General features: G+C 39.1%; 1 protein-coding gene across 6 annotated transcripts in view; it reads left to right on the top strand.

The window, feature by feature from the left end:
• Positions 1–13,782, top strand: part of NCOA6 (nuclear receptor coactivator 6) — a 96,751-nt gene that overhangs the window by 55,732 nt on the left and 27,237 nt on the right. For 4 of the 6 annotated variants that reach the window (XM_087818776.1, XM_087818775.1, XM_087818778.1 and 1 more), the window contains 4 exons: positions 3,436–3,564; positions 4,246–5,112; positions 7,090–7,236; positions 10,449–11,565. In XM_087818776.1, the coding sequence (XP_087674902.1) occupies positions 3,436–3,564; positions 4,246–5,112; positions 7,090–7,236; positions 10,449–11,565 (2,260 nt within the window). The remainder of the gene's footprint in view (positions 1–3,435; positions 3,565–4,245; positions 5,113–7,089; positions 7,237–10,448; positions 11,566–13,782) is intronic. The other 2 variants (XM_087818779.1, XM_087818780.1) reach the window with 2 other exon arrangements.

Below are 13,782 nucleotides of genomic sequence, written 5' to 3' on the forward strand. Positions count from 1 at the left end.
CCATTAACAGACCCTTGCTAATTGAACTGCTCAAGATGTACTTCAGGAAGAGGAAAATTGAACCTAAGATGGAAGAAATAAGAGCTAAGAAGGAATGGTGAGCTAAATAATTGGTAAACCTGGGGTGAACGTTTCTAAATAAGCATTGACTTATTTAGTGTAATGATGACCATATATTGCCTTTAGACTTTAAGTCAAGTATGTCTGTTGACATTTTAAAATAATCATTAAAATAGTAGAAATAGAGCATATAACTTCTAAACTATTAGTGGAAGGATAAGAAGGAAGGACATGATGAAAAAAAAAAAATCCAATAAAATTCAGGAAAAATAGAATGGCACAGAAAAAGAAGGGCAAAAAGCAGTGGATCATAAAAATGATAAACCAAAATATATCAGGAATTAACAATAAAGGCAAATGGTTTCTGAACTCTAATAAAAAGAAAGTAATCAGAATCAATAATAAAATCAGATTTAGCTATGTGCTTTTACAGGAAGCCCACAAATTAAAAAGACTCAGTTCATAGCTTAAAATGATAGGAAAAAAGTTAATCCAAATGATATTAATCAAGAAAAGGGGGAATAACTTTTATCAGATAAAACGGAATTTAAGATAAAAAGTTTTATGGAGGATAATTAGGGCCACTCTATGATGTAAAAGGAACAGTTCACCAGAAAGATAATTAAACTTTTATGTTCTTTTTTTTTTTATTATTAAATATGTTTCTGTTGATTTTTAAAGAGGAAGGGAGAGGGATAGAGAGATAGAAACATCAATGAGAAAGAAACTCAACGATTGGCTTCCTCCTGTCCGGCGCCTACTGGGGACTGAGCCCACAACCCCAGGCATGTGCCCTGACCGGGAATCAAACTGTGACCTCCTGGTTCATGGGATGACTATCAACCACTGAGCCACCCTGGCCAGGCAAACTTTTGGTTTTGTGTGTGTGTGTTTTAAATTTGTTTTTATTGATTTCAGAGAGAAGAAGGGAGAGGAGGAGAGAGAGAAACATTAATGATGAGAAAGTCATTGATCAGCTGCCCCCTGCACATCCCCGCCTGAGGATTGAGCCCACAGCCTAGCATGTGCCCTGACCGGGAATTGAACCAAGATCTCCTGTTTCATAGGTCGATGCTCAACCACTGAGCTATGCTGGTTGGGCAAACGTTTATGCTCTTAATAACCTATCCTCAAAATATGTGAGGCAAAAATGAGTTACATGGAGATAGCAGATCTTAGGAGAAATTTTAACACACCACTCTTAGTAATTGATGTATTGAGCTTATAAAAAATAAGTAAGGATAAAAAAAATTTGAATAACATAATTCAAATAGTTTGATATAATGGACATACGGTTGACCTTGAACAACACAGGGGTTAGGGGTCCAACCACAAGTAAGCTAGAGAAAAAATGTTATTAAGAAAATCATAAGGAAGAGAACATGCATTTGCAGTACTTACGTATTTATTGAAAAAAATCCACATGTAAGTGTACCTGCACAGTTCAAAACCATGTTGTTCAAGGGTCAACTGTAAATAGAAATCAAGGATTCTTAGTCTTTTCAAACACAGATGGAATTATTCCAAAAGCAAGTTTTGATAAATGCCAAATATTTATCATGTTCTCTAACCTGTAGTGCAATTAAGTCAGTGGCAAAAAAAAAACACACAAAAACACACACCAAAAACTAACTAAAATATTCCATATTTTTAGAAATCAAAATACATTCTAAATACCCAATGATTTTTTAAAAATCAGTCATGATGGACATTAAAAAATATTTGGAGTAATGAGAATAGCACATATCAAAATTTGTAAGATGTAGCCAGTACAGCACCGGGAAGAAAATGAAGCCTTCAGATGCTTAATATTAGAGCAGAACATCAACTGAAAATTAACAAGCTAAGTGTATGACTTAAGAATTAAGAAAATGAACAACAGAGGAATAATTTAGGAGGAAGGAAATAATACAGATAAGAGCAGAAATAAGTAAAGTATGAATTCAAAAAAAATAGTAGAACAGAGCAGCAAAACCAAAAGATGTTTCTTTGAAAAGACAACTAAAATGATGAACCTGCTAAGACAAGAAAAAGAGAGGCACAGGAAATGCAAAGACTGAAAAAAAGTGTACATCTAAAAGGATGTATTTTATAGTATGTGAATTGTGTCTCAATCTTTAAAAAGAATGGAAAAAAGAGTTTCCCATGAATAACTGTACTGTAGTAAATTTTTAAGCATTGCCCTAGCTTGTTTGGCTCAGTGATTAGAGTGTTGGCCTGCGGATTGAAGGATCCTAGGTTCGATTCTGGCCAAGGGTATGTACCTCAGTTGCAGGCTCGATCCCTGGCCACCAGTCAGTGGAGACACGTGCGGGAGGCAACCAATCGATGTGCCTCTTTCATATCGATGTTTCTCTCTCTCTCTCTCTTCCTTCCACTCTCTCTGAAAAGCAATGGAAAAAATATCCTCTGGTGAGGATTAAAAAAAAAAAGAATTTAAAGCACTGGCAAGTTAACAATTTTCTTGAAAATATAATTTAACCAAAACTGACTTAATAAGATATAGAAAACTTGAAAAATCTACAACTACTTAAGAAATTGAAATAATTAAAAATCTGGCTCCCTGTGAACCCATTAGTATAACCCATGGGCCCTGTCGATTTTACAGGTGAGTTTTACTAAATATTTAAAGAACAGATAGACGTATTTTTCCAGAGCATAGAAAAAGAGGAAAGATGCTTTCTAACTTATTTTGAAGCTATTTTCATCTTGATGCCAAAATTAAAGGAGGACAGAAAGAGAAGATAACTATAGGCTATTATCACTTACAAACATAAATGCTCAATCCTAAAAAGTCTAATAAGAGTATCAGAAATTAGAAACATATGGAGCAAGAGGAGTTCTCAAACATCTAGTTGGAGTATAAATTGGTACAACCACTTTTGAGAGCAGTTTACTGGCATCTAGTGAAATTGAAGATGCTTATATTTTAAAACCTAGCAATTCTAATTATATAGTACAAAGACACTGTCACATGTCCACAAGAATACATGACATTACAAAATTCTGAGAATGAAAAGTTAGGGTGGGGTAGAGGGTGGGGAGCTAGTACTTATCAACAGGAGAATGGATGTATGGGTTCCATGAAATAGAGCACTATTATGGCAGTCAAGATGGATAAAGCTCAAAAAATAATATTAAGTGAAAATGGAAACTGAAGAATACATATAGTATGGTGCCACTTATATGAAGATTAAAAGCATACAAAAAATGCAGTGCAGTTTACCTACATATGTAGAAAATGTAAAACATGCACGGAACTGTTAACCCCAATTATAAGATAGGAGGAATATTCTTGAAATATTTCATTAAAAAACAAAAAACATTGTGCCAATTCCAATACTCTATTCTAGAGATTTTTTTTCCCCCCTCTAGGATTAATAAGAATGACCAACCCAGCCAATGTTATGATACACCAGGGTGGAAACATGTCATCTTCCATGATGGCACCAGGCCCCAATTCAGAATTGCAGCCCAGGACTCCTCGCCCTGCTTCACAGTCAGGTAATGACTCCAGTCTTTTAGGATCAAAGGGACTGGAACTCCCTGCACAGATCATTACAAAATTCAGCTGTCTCTGATGCAGTTCCCAACTGCCCAACTTAAATGCCACCTTCTTTACAAATCTGCCCTAATTTCTTCAAGCTAAAAGTCATCATTTCCTTCTTATAATTTCTCATTATTCTCTTACAAGTTTTACCCCAACATTTCTAAAAAATGCGTTCCTTGGCCTATTTAGTCCTGCAGGGTACTCCATGACAGAGAATTCTAAACATTGAAGTAAATTTGATCAATGCACCCTCCTCCTGGAGATACAAAATTAGCATATTGGAGGAGCTGAAAGTCTTACAGTAAAGTTGTTAGGTCCAATGTTTCCCAAACCTGATTGACTGTGTTTTGTTTTGTTTTCTTATAACGCTATTGAACACAGTTTCCAGAATATGCTTTGAAAATACGACTCCACGTTTTATGTTTGGCTCTTACGTCACTTTTGAATCATAAGCTCTTTTAGACAAGATTTGCCTATCACCTTGGTATGTTGCTTTTCATATAGAAGATGTCACAAACATTTCATTGAATAGTACCAGCAGATTTTACTCTATATTTGCAGAATTGTCAAGACGACTGCTCTAGGATCTAGGTTTCAGTTAGTTAATTTTTGCTTTGTTGACTGTCTTTAAACAGATGCAATGGATCCACTCCTCTCTGGGCTCCATATACAGCAGCAGAGTCATCCCTCAGGATCTTTAGCTCCCCCGCACCACCCAATGCAGCCTGTCTCTGTGAACAGACAAATGAACCCAGCTAATTTTCCCCAGCTGCCGCAGCAGCAGCAGCATCAACAACAGCAGCAGCAACAACAGCAGCAACAACAACAGTTGCAGGCAAGACCTCCACAGCAACATCAGCAGCAACAGCCACAGGGAATTCGACCCCAGTTTACTGCCCCAACTCAGGTGCCTGTTCCTCCAGGCTGGAACCAGCTGCCTTCTGGAGCCCTTCAGCCTCCTCCAGCCCAGGGTTCTCTGGGCACAATGACTGCAAACCAAGGGTGGAAGAAGGCTCCCTTGCCTGGCCCAATGCAACAGCAACTTCAGGCAAGACCATCTTTAGCCACGGTACAGACACCTTCCCACCCTCCCCCTCCATACCCCTTTGGCAGCCAGCAAGCCTCACAAGCCCATACAAACTTTCCTCAGATGAGCAACCCAGGCCAGTTCACAGCTCCTCAGATGAAGAGCATGCAGGGAGGGCCCTCCAGGGTTCCAACACCCTTGCAGCAGCCCCACCTCACCAACAAGTCTCCTGCCTCCTCACCCTCCTCCTTCCAGCAGGGATCCCCTGCATCCTCCCCAACTGTTAACCAAACTCAGCAGCAGATGGGACCAAGGCCACCTCAAAATAACCCACTTCCCCAGGGATTTCAACAGCCTGTCAGCTCTCCGGGTCGGAATCCTATGGTTCAACAGGGAAACGTGCCACCTAACTTCATGGTGATGCAGCAGCAGCCACCAAACCAGGGGCCACAGAGTTTACATCCAGGCATAGGAGGTGAGGAACACTGAAGCTATTTGTGTTGGTAAATTTATTGGAGATAGGAGATAATGGAGGGAGTGAAATAAGGATGTAATTATTTGGTTTTGTGGCTATAGTGGTGACATTTGATATAAATTAGTTAATTTGATTCATTATGCAGTATCTTACTGGTTAAGTTTAAGCTAGCTCTCTGGATAAAAATGCAGGTAAAATTCAATGTAGAGATGCTCATTTTATTTTCAAATTATTTTTGCTTGATCTTGTAAATTAAAATGTCCAAAAGAAACATGCATTTTATTAACAACTTATACTGCTCAGCTATAGAAAAAAATTAAGATTATGCAATAGAGCAAAAATGAAAAGATAAGTACAGGGTTTTATTGGGGAAAAGGCCCTTCTAGTTTTCAATTTTGATAATCCTAAGTAGCATGGTATTTGTTAAATTTGATTAAAGGGGAGTAAGTTCAGAAATCATTGACTTCTATAGTTTTATAATGTCAATGCCTGCTCCTTAGAGAGGGAATTCCACCAGTTATACCTAAAGGAGATTTATTTATTTATTTTGTAAGGTGCCTCTTGTATGAAGAAAAAGCAATGGAGCTTAATGTGTGAGAGGTAAAACGATTACAGTAAAACTTATCCATCTCCATGTTTATTATTTATTCTTATTAATCATTGATCTAGTGCACATGAATGTGCTTGGAGCTTTTCAGTAAGGTATAGAGAGTGTCAGTAATGCTGTCATCTGATAAACATACCCCCCACCAAAAGACACCCATTGCCTACCCAGAAAAAACCCTTGCATCTTTAGTGCAACATAGCAAAGGCATGTTCCCATGGTTTCTGGTGAAATTAAGTTGCTCATCAGTTTTTCACTTTCTTGTAATTAATTTTATGGACATGCAGGCTCTAATACTTGAATGCTAAGAAGTTTTTAGAAAATGCAAGAATGTTTCAGCTCCAAACTTCACTGTTCTGGGCATCTACCCCTGGATCAGTGGAAGCTGGGTTGTCCCTCCTGCAAATATGATTTCTGATTTAATTACAATGGAAGCATGCAAATGGGGACTTGTCACTGCTAAAGAAATGACAAATGCATATTTGTCTACAAAGCGTTTTTCAGGACATTGAAAATTTGGCCCTTAAAAAAAAAAAGTACTAATACAAAAAATTTTAAGTGAGCTTTAGGTCTTGATGCTTCCATAGAGCAGATGATGTGCTCACCTAGGTGATCTGGCCACATCAAGGCCTATGTTATAAACAATGAGTAGATTCTGAGATTCTCCTTATTACAGATTTTCTGAAATTAAACCTTCCTATAAAAGGAGGTAATACTTTAGTGAGATTCCATTAGAGCATGGTTTTTGATACCATACTTGTCAGAATTGCAGCAAACGTTATGAGGGGAAGGCATAATGATAAATTTTACATAGCCTCACTTTGAAGCTCCTATGAATCGTTTCAGAGACAAGTACAATATTGGGAGGAATTTTTCTACAAAAGGATATTGTCATCTATTTCCCTCAATGGAGAAAAATACCACCTATCTATATTTAATATCAGGACCCAGCTTTTGTTTTATAGCACTTCTTATCAATTTGTTTGAATATGAGAGAACTTATCCCATTGGTACCTGTGTTAAAGTATATAAAGTTTTGGGGTCCGTTCCATTACAGAGAAAAGTAAAGAGCTCTAAACCTTGCTGTGACGTGGCCTCAGATCACATTTAGGGAGCAGATTGCCATCTTTTCCTTGGCATGTTCTAAGTGTAAATTTTTTAGTATTTCTTTTTCATTTTGACAATGCTCATGTAAGAGATTGTGTTGATTTTTTTAACCATCTTTCCCAACCTTATTATTAAAGATCTTACCAGTGTGACAGAGAGCTAAGCCAGTGGAGACTTCATGCAGCTCATCCTTCCTTATTCATTCCACATCTAAGAAAGAGTATAAATTTGCTAGGTAACTGCCTTACTCATTGTTTTCTATTAAGGAATGCCTAAACGCCTCCCACCTGGCTTCTCAGCAGGACAGGCCAATCCGAACTTTATGCAAGGTCAGGTGCCTTCGACTACAACCACCACCCCTGGGAATTCAGGAGCCCCTCAGCTGCAAGCAAATCAAAGTGTCCAGCATGCAGGTTTGTTTTCTATGATTTATTCAGCAAGCATGTAATAATAAGAGTATTGTGTGGTAGATACTGTGATAAGCAACAAGGATAAACATAAGTCCTGGTCTCTCACCTTAATTTCAAACCTATAAGTATGAATTATTCTTTCAAGGCAGTAACTGATCTATCGAAAGTAGGCAAAATGTCTCAGGAACCTGCAAACACCTAAGGAAAGGAGATGAAACTTGAGTTATAGCAGAGTTTGGCTTTTTTTTCTTTTTTTTCTTTTCTGAAAAGAACCAGATAGTAAATATAGGGTGTCCCAGAAAAATGTATACACATACTTTTGAACAATTATAAAGGCAGTGTTTATTAAAATACATTGTGTTTTCAAAATTGAGCTATCAGCTGTTAAAGTGTGTATACATTTTGGGGAGGACACCCCGTATTTTTGGCTTTGCAGCTACTTAACTTTGCTGTTGTACAGAAGTAGCCAGAGACAGTATGTAAATGAATGAGTTTGGCTGTGTTCCAAACTATTTATTTACAAACTGGCAATGGGCCTGATTTGGCCCATGGACCATAGTTTGCCAACCCCTGAGTTAGTAAAAAGGCAAAATGTGTTTGTGGCAGTGGAAACTATAGGTGCAAAGGCATGGAGGCACGTGGCATTTTGGACAAGTGCAACTTTAAAAGTCTCTATATAGTACATGTTAGCTATGTTTATGCTGAGTGTTTGAATTCTGATTTACATTGTGGTGTTTGAAGACCAGATTTTAATCAGTACTGGTTCAATGCCAACAGTGTATTGTATATAAGAAGTTGTTTTAGAGGAGAAATAGGGTGGAGCTGAAGGGCTAAAAAGTATTTGTAAAACAGTATTGTATAAGTCCAGACTTCATGTTTCCAGCTGCTTAGATACCACATGGCTAATCCTCTTACCCTTTCTTATTCAGGCAGTTAGGACTGAGGTAGTGCAAATATTTTCTCAACTCCTGTCCCCACTTGGAGTTAGTTATGTGGTTCCAGCTTTAATTGTAAATCACTAAGGAATGAGAAAAGTCCAACCTTAACAAAACATAGTTCAAACTACCTTTTGAAGGGTGAGGGTGGGGCAAACTGCTTATCTTTCCCTATCTGCTAGTGCAAAACTGCATTCCTGAGCTATGTGAATTCATGTTTTCTATAGGAAGTGTTGAAACTGATAAAATCATTTCTAATTCCACCCAAGCACAGTTATGTTGTATTTTTATATGGTACCTTCTTCCACATGTGCATATTGTTTTGATTTCCCCATTATCCCATCTAAGATATCTCTACTCTTGCCTGTCATTTTCTTGTTTTTAAATTTTTTACTATATCTTTATTGATTTCAGAGAGGGAGAAAGAGAGATAGAAACATTAATGATAAGAGAGTCATTGATTGGCTGCCTCCTGCATGCCCCCCACTGGGGATCAAGCCCGCAACCCGGGTATGTGCCCTAACCGGGAATCGAACCCCGATCTCCTGGATCCTAGGTCAATGCTCAACCACTGAGCCATGCCTGGTCGGGCTTGCCTGTCACTTTCTGTACTCTTACTTTATTTCTACCTTATTAACTTTTACTTCTTCCTGTAAAAATACTTGTCTGTCTGTTATTGTCTCTTGCCAACTAGTCTTCAAGGTGTCAGGGATTTGGTCTGTCTTGTTTATTGATATTACCTCAGTACCAAAAGTGCCTTGTACATATTAGGTACTCAATAAATAATTGTTGATTGAATGATAGCTGTAGGAAAATCCCAAAGACCCAAAATAAGTAAACACTGCAACAAGCCAGGCAGTGTTCTTTGTCTAAATTAGAAATCACTGAGAAGAATAGAACATGTCCCGTGGGGTCTACCAGGAACTGCCAAAAGGATGGTCACTGAAGTTTTAATATCCCTTGTTAACTGTCCTCTACCCACAGCTTCTGGGTCATCTGTCAGTTGACTCCTACTAGAGGCTCAGCTTTCAGATCAGGAGTAAATAATTTTTACCGCACTGGGGCAGAGGAGACCTATCCTTAGGAAGTACTTGGTGTTCTTTTCTTTAAAGTACTGCATCCAGATATCACACATATAGAGTCATTATTAGTTTTTCAAGAAGCACTTTTAAATGTCTTCTCAGCATTGTTGAGGTTTTCCTAAGAAGATGTATCACATTCTTTTTTTCCTTGACTCATCTAAAGCAGAGCTTATTTCACTAGCCTACAGGGCTTTTCATTAACTTTCATCATCTTGAGGTACCTACAAGTCATTTTTTTAAATCTACTCACTATCAATATTTATTGAATTCATGAAAGCTAAAACCAGACTGCAGTCCGTGACAAATTCACACATGTTCTCTTAAGGTCCAGCCCCCACCCCAAACTGAGATCTGTTACTAGACCCTGGTAGGTGTCACAGGGAGGATGCCATGCTCTGCCCAGAGAGCCCCAGGAAACAGCAAAAGTTCTAATTGAATTTGGCTGTCACTTTAGCCCCACTCCATGATATCCCCAACATGCCCTCCAGATCCCACCTTGACATCCAAAGCTAGAGGCTGAGACCCAAGCAGGCCTGGAGGGTGGACCCCAGCCATCGGTGTAGGAAAAATCCCTTTTGCCAGAAACAGATTCAGTGGGTTATGGGGTCCAAGTCATTTTTTTAAATTTATTTTTTAAAATATATCTTTATTGATTTCAGAGAGAGGACGGGAGAGAGAGAGAGAGAGAGATAGAAACATCAATGATGAGTCATTGATCGGCTGCCTCTTGCACACCCCCCACTGAGGATCAAGCCCGCAACCTGGGCATGTGCCCTGACCAGGAATCAAACCTCAATCTCCTAGATTATAGGTTGACACTCAACCACTGAGCCAGCCATACTGGCCAGACCCAAATCATTTTAAAATAATGAGATGCTGCCTTGCTGTTTGTTTAATCTGAAAGAAAGTAAATTTTACTGATCTTTGAAATGCTATCTTTAAGTTACCAAATAGAAGTAATGAAATGTATTCTTCTTCTCTATTGTGTAGTTATTAAGAATGTAACAGTTATCCCACAGTCAAATCTCCATACTTTAGAAAACCCACAGAAAGTATGTCAAGCACACACATTTGTTTATGTTGGTCAGTGGATATATGGGTGATGGGTGTTTTTCTAATTGAGGTAATTTGAGTATCTTAATACCATAAGATAAGAGTATTTCTTTCTGAAGCTGTACTTTTTTTTTTTTTTTTTAAGGTGGTCAAGGAGCTGGTCCTCCTCAAAACCAGATGCAGGTGTCCCACGGGCCACCAACTATGATGCAGCCCAGCCTCATGGGAATTCATGGCAACATGAACAACCAGCAGACTGGTAGTTCTGGGGTTCCTCAGGTGAACCTGGGCAACATACAAGGCCAGCCCCAGCAGGGCCCACCATCTCAGATGATGAGCATGCACCAGCAGATTGTGCCCTCCCAGGGCCAGATGGTCCAGCAGCAAGGAAGCTTGAACCCTCAGAACCCTATGATCCTTTCAAGGACCCCACTTATGCCGCAGGGCCAGATGATGGTGAACCCTCAAAGCCAAAGTCTTGGGCCCTCGCCCCAAAGGATGACCCCACCCAAGCAAATGCTTCCCCAGCAGGGCCCGCAAATGATGGCGCCACATAACCAGATGATGGGACCTCAGGGGCAAGTTTTGCTCCAGCAGAACCCAATGATAGAGCAGATCATGACCAATCAGATGCAGGGGAATAAGCAACAGTTTAACACTCAGAACCAATCCAATGTCATGCCGGGACCAGCACAGATAATGAGGGGACCAACTCCAAACATGCAAGGAAACATGGTGCAGTTTACGGGACAAATGTCAGGACAGATGCTGCCCCAGCAAGGGCCTGTGAACAACAGTCCTTCTCAGGTTATGGGGATTCAGGGGCAGGTCTTACGGCCACCAGGGCCCAGTTCTCACTTGGCCCAGCAGCATGGTGATCCTGCTACTACGGCAAATAATGACGTCAGCTTGTCTCAAATGATGCCTGATGTTAGCATGCAACAAACCAACATGGTCCCCCCCCATGTGCAGGCCATGCAGGGAAATAGTGCCTCGGGAAACCACTTCTCAGGCCATGGGATGCCTTTCAATGCACCTTTCAATGGAGCACCCAACGGAAATCAGATGTCCTGTGGTCAGAATCCAGGCTTCCCGGTCAATAAGGATGTCACGCTAACAAGCCCATTGTTGGTCAACTTATTGCAGAGTGACATCTCTGCCGGCCATTTTGGGGTAAACAATAAACAAAACAATACCAATGCAAATAAACCGAAGAAGAAGAAGCCCCCTCGGAAGAAGAAAAATAGTCAGCAAGATCTAAAGTAGGTTGTGATAAGTTTTGCCTCAAACCGTACTTGATTTCTATGTGGACTTTTTTTGATGGAAAATTTTAAACATATATAAAATTAGAGTAGTAAAGTGAAATCCTCCCCCTGCTTCAATAATTATCAACTCATACCCTATCTTGCCTTCATTTGTGCTCTTCCCATTACCCTCTTGATTGTTTTAAAGCAAATTATTTTTATTTAAAAAAATTTTTTTTTAATTTTTATTTATTGATGTTAGGAAGGGAGAGAGAGAGAGAGAAACATCGATTTGTTGTTCTACTCATTCTGCACTTCTTGGTTGCTTCTCATGTGTGTCCTGACCTGGGATCGAACCCACAACCTGGTGTTTAGGGACAATGCTCTAACCAACTGAATTACCCAGCCAGGCCTAAAGCATATTCATTTTAAATATTTCAGTATGTACTTCTGAAAGATAAGGACAGTTTTTTTTAAGACCACACAATACCATTAGCATACCTAGAAAAACTAATACTTCCTTCATATTCTCAGGTATCCTGTGTTCAAGTTTTCCTGATTATCCCAAATTAATTTTTTTTTTTTTTTACAGTTTGCTCAAATAAGGATCCAAACCAGGTTCATAACATTGCAATTGACTGATATATGTCTTTTTTGTCCATAGTCTCAGGAGGGTTGTGGCACTCAAAGCCTGAAAAATAGCCAATGCTACCACACTGCAACTCCTCAGAGCACCTCAGACTTATAGTGGCTGTTGGGGAATCAGAGAGGCCAATTGTGTTTTGGAAATGAAAACTACTTATGGAGACTCCCTGCTGTCTCCAGATAGAAATGGTTTTTTGTACAGGTGCCTTTCCTTTAAAGGCTCTTTATCATCCCTAGAAACTTAAAATCTTACACTAAGATGTTGGACCTTTTAAATCAGTTACCCTTTTGGTCAAGGATTCTCCAGGTGAGTTCTTTTGCAAGATCACAGCAGGAAGGGCAGTTAATTTATATTTTATTTCCTGAAACTAAGTGTTAATTTAAGTCATGTTTTTGGTTTTGATAGAATAGTTCCAGAAAGAATATTGATTAAACTGGATTTTTTGCCATTAATTATAAAATTGGAATTCAGAGATATTTATTAACAGGGAATAGTGAAAAATGAATGTGAAACAGCCTAATTGAAATAAATTGCTAGAACTATAGAAAAGAATAGGGGCTCAGCTGGTGTGGCTAAGTGGTTGAGTGTTGACCCATGAACCAAGAGGTCACCGAATCCATTTCCAGTCCAGCATGTGCCCAAGTTGCAGGCTGGATCCCCAGTAGGGGGCGTGCAGGAGGCAGCTGATTGATGTTTCTCTCGTTGATGTTTCTATCTCTATCCCTCTCCCTTCCCCTCTCTCTAAAATCAATAAAAACATATGTTTTAAAAAAAGAATAGGAGAACTTTAGTTAAACAAGTATAAATGTTCAAAATAAAACTAACTACCTTTCAGCTTCCCCATATTTCTTTGGTTGTACTCTATTATAATGTTCACTTGCTGCTTCTTGAATCTTATAAATCAATAATTATATATTAACAACCTATTTTTCTGAGTTCAGACTCAGTGAGCTTTTCAATTTTATTTTTTCAATAGATCTTTCTAAGTTAAATTGTTTACTGCTATCAGCCTGTCAGAATAATTTTTGTGATATTTATTCCTCCCTCTGTCTAGGAGTAAAATTGCAAGGTTATGCAGTTGTTACTGGTATGCATTTTTGCTGTCTTCACCAGCCCTGAAGGAGCTTGCTTACTTGTTGGGGCTACAGATTGTGAAAGGGCCTTATACAGCGTGACTCCTAGGAAAGGCAGACAATAGGTTCAGTGGGAGAGCACCCGCTCCCAGCTCTTCCCCTAGTTCACTGTGGAACGTTGTGCCTGTCTCATATCTCTCTTGGCCTTTGTTTTCTCATCCATAACATGAGGAGGCTGAACTAGATATCTGAGATTTTTTTAGCAGTACAGTTCTTTGAAAGTAAAGGATACTGTAGAATCCTTGCCTATAATTTGAAGTGAGAGAGAAGTCATATAAGGATGATACAGGCATCTGGATGTGCTAAGGACCTGCTTCAGTTTCTAAATTTCTTTGTCCTACGGCTTTTTAAATGGATTAAAGGTAAGGCTTATGGTACTACACAGAATACAGTGAGATAAAATACTGTCAAAAAGTAGGTGACCAAGATCAGGGCAAAGGGAACGTAAAGGCAGGA

This window comes from Miniopterus natalensis, chromosome 7 (assembly GCF_054644295.1).
Source record: "Miniopterus natalensis isolate mMinNat1 chromosome 7, mMinNat1.hap1, whole genome shotgun sequence".
In the NCBI taxonomy this organism is placed as follows: domain Eukaryota; kingdom Metazoa; phylum Chordata; class Mammalia; order Chiroptera; family Miniopteridae; genus Miniopterus; species Miniopterus natalensis.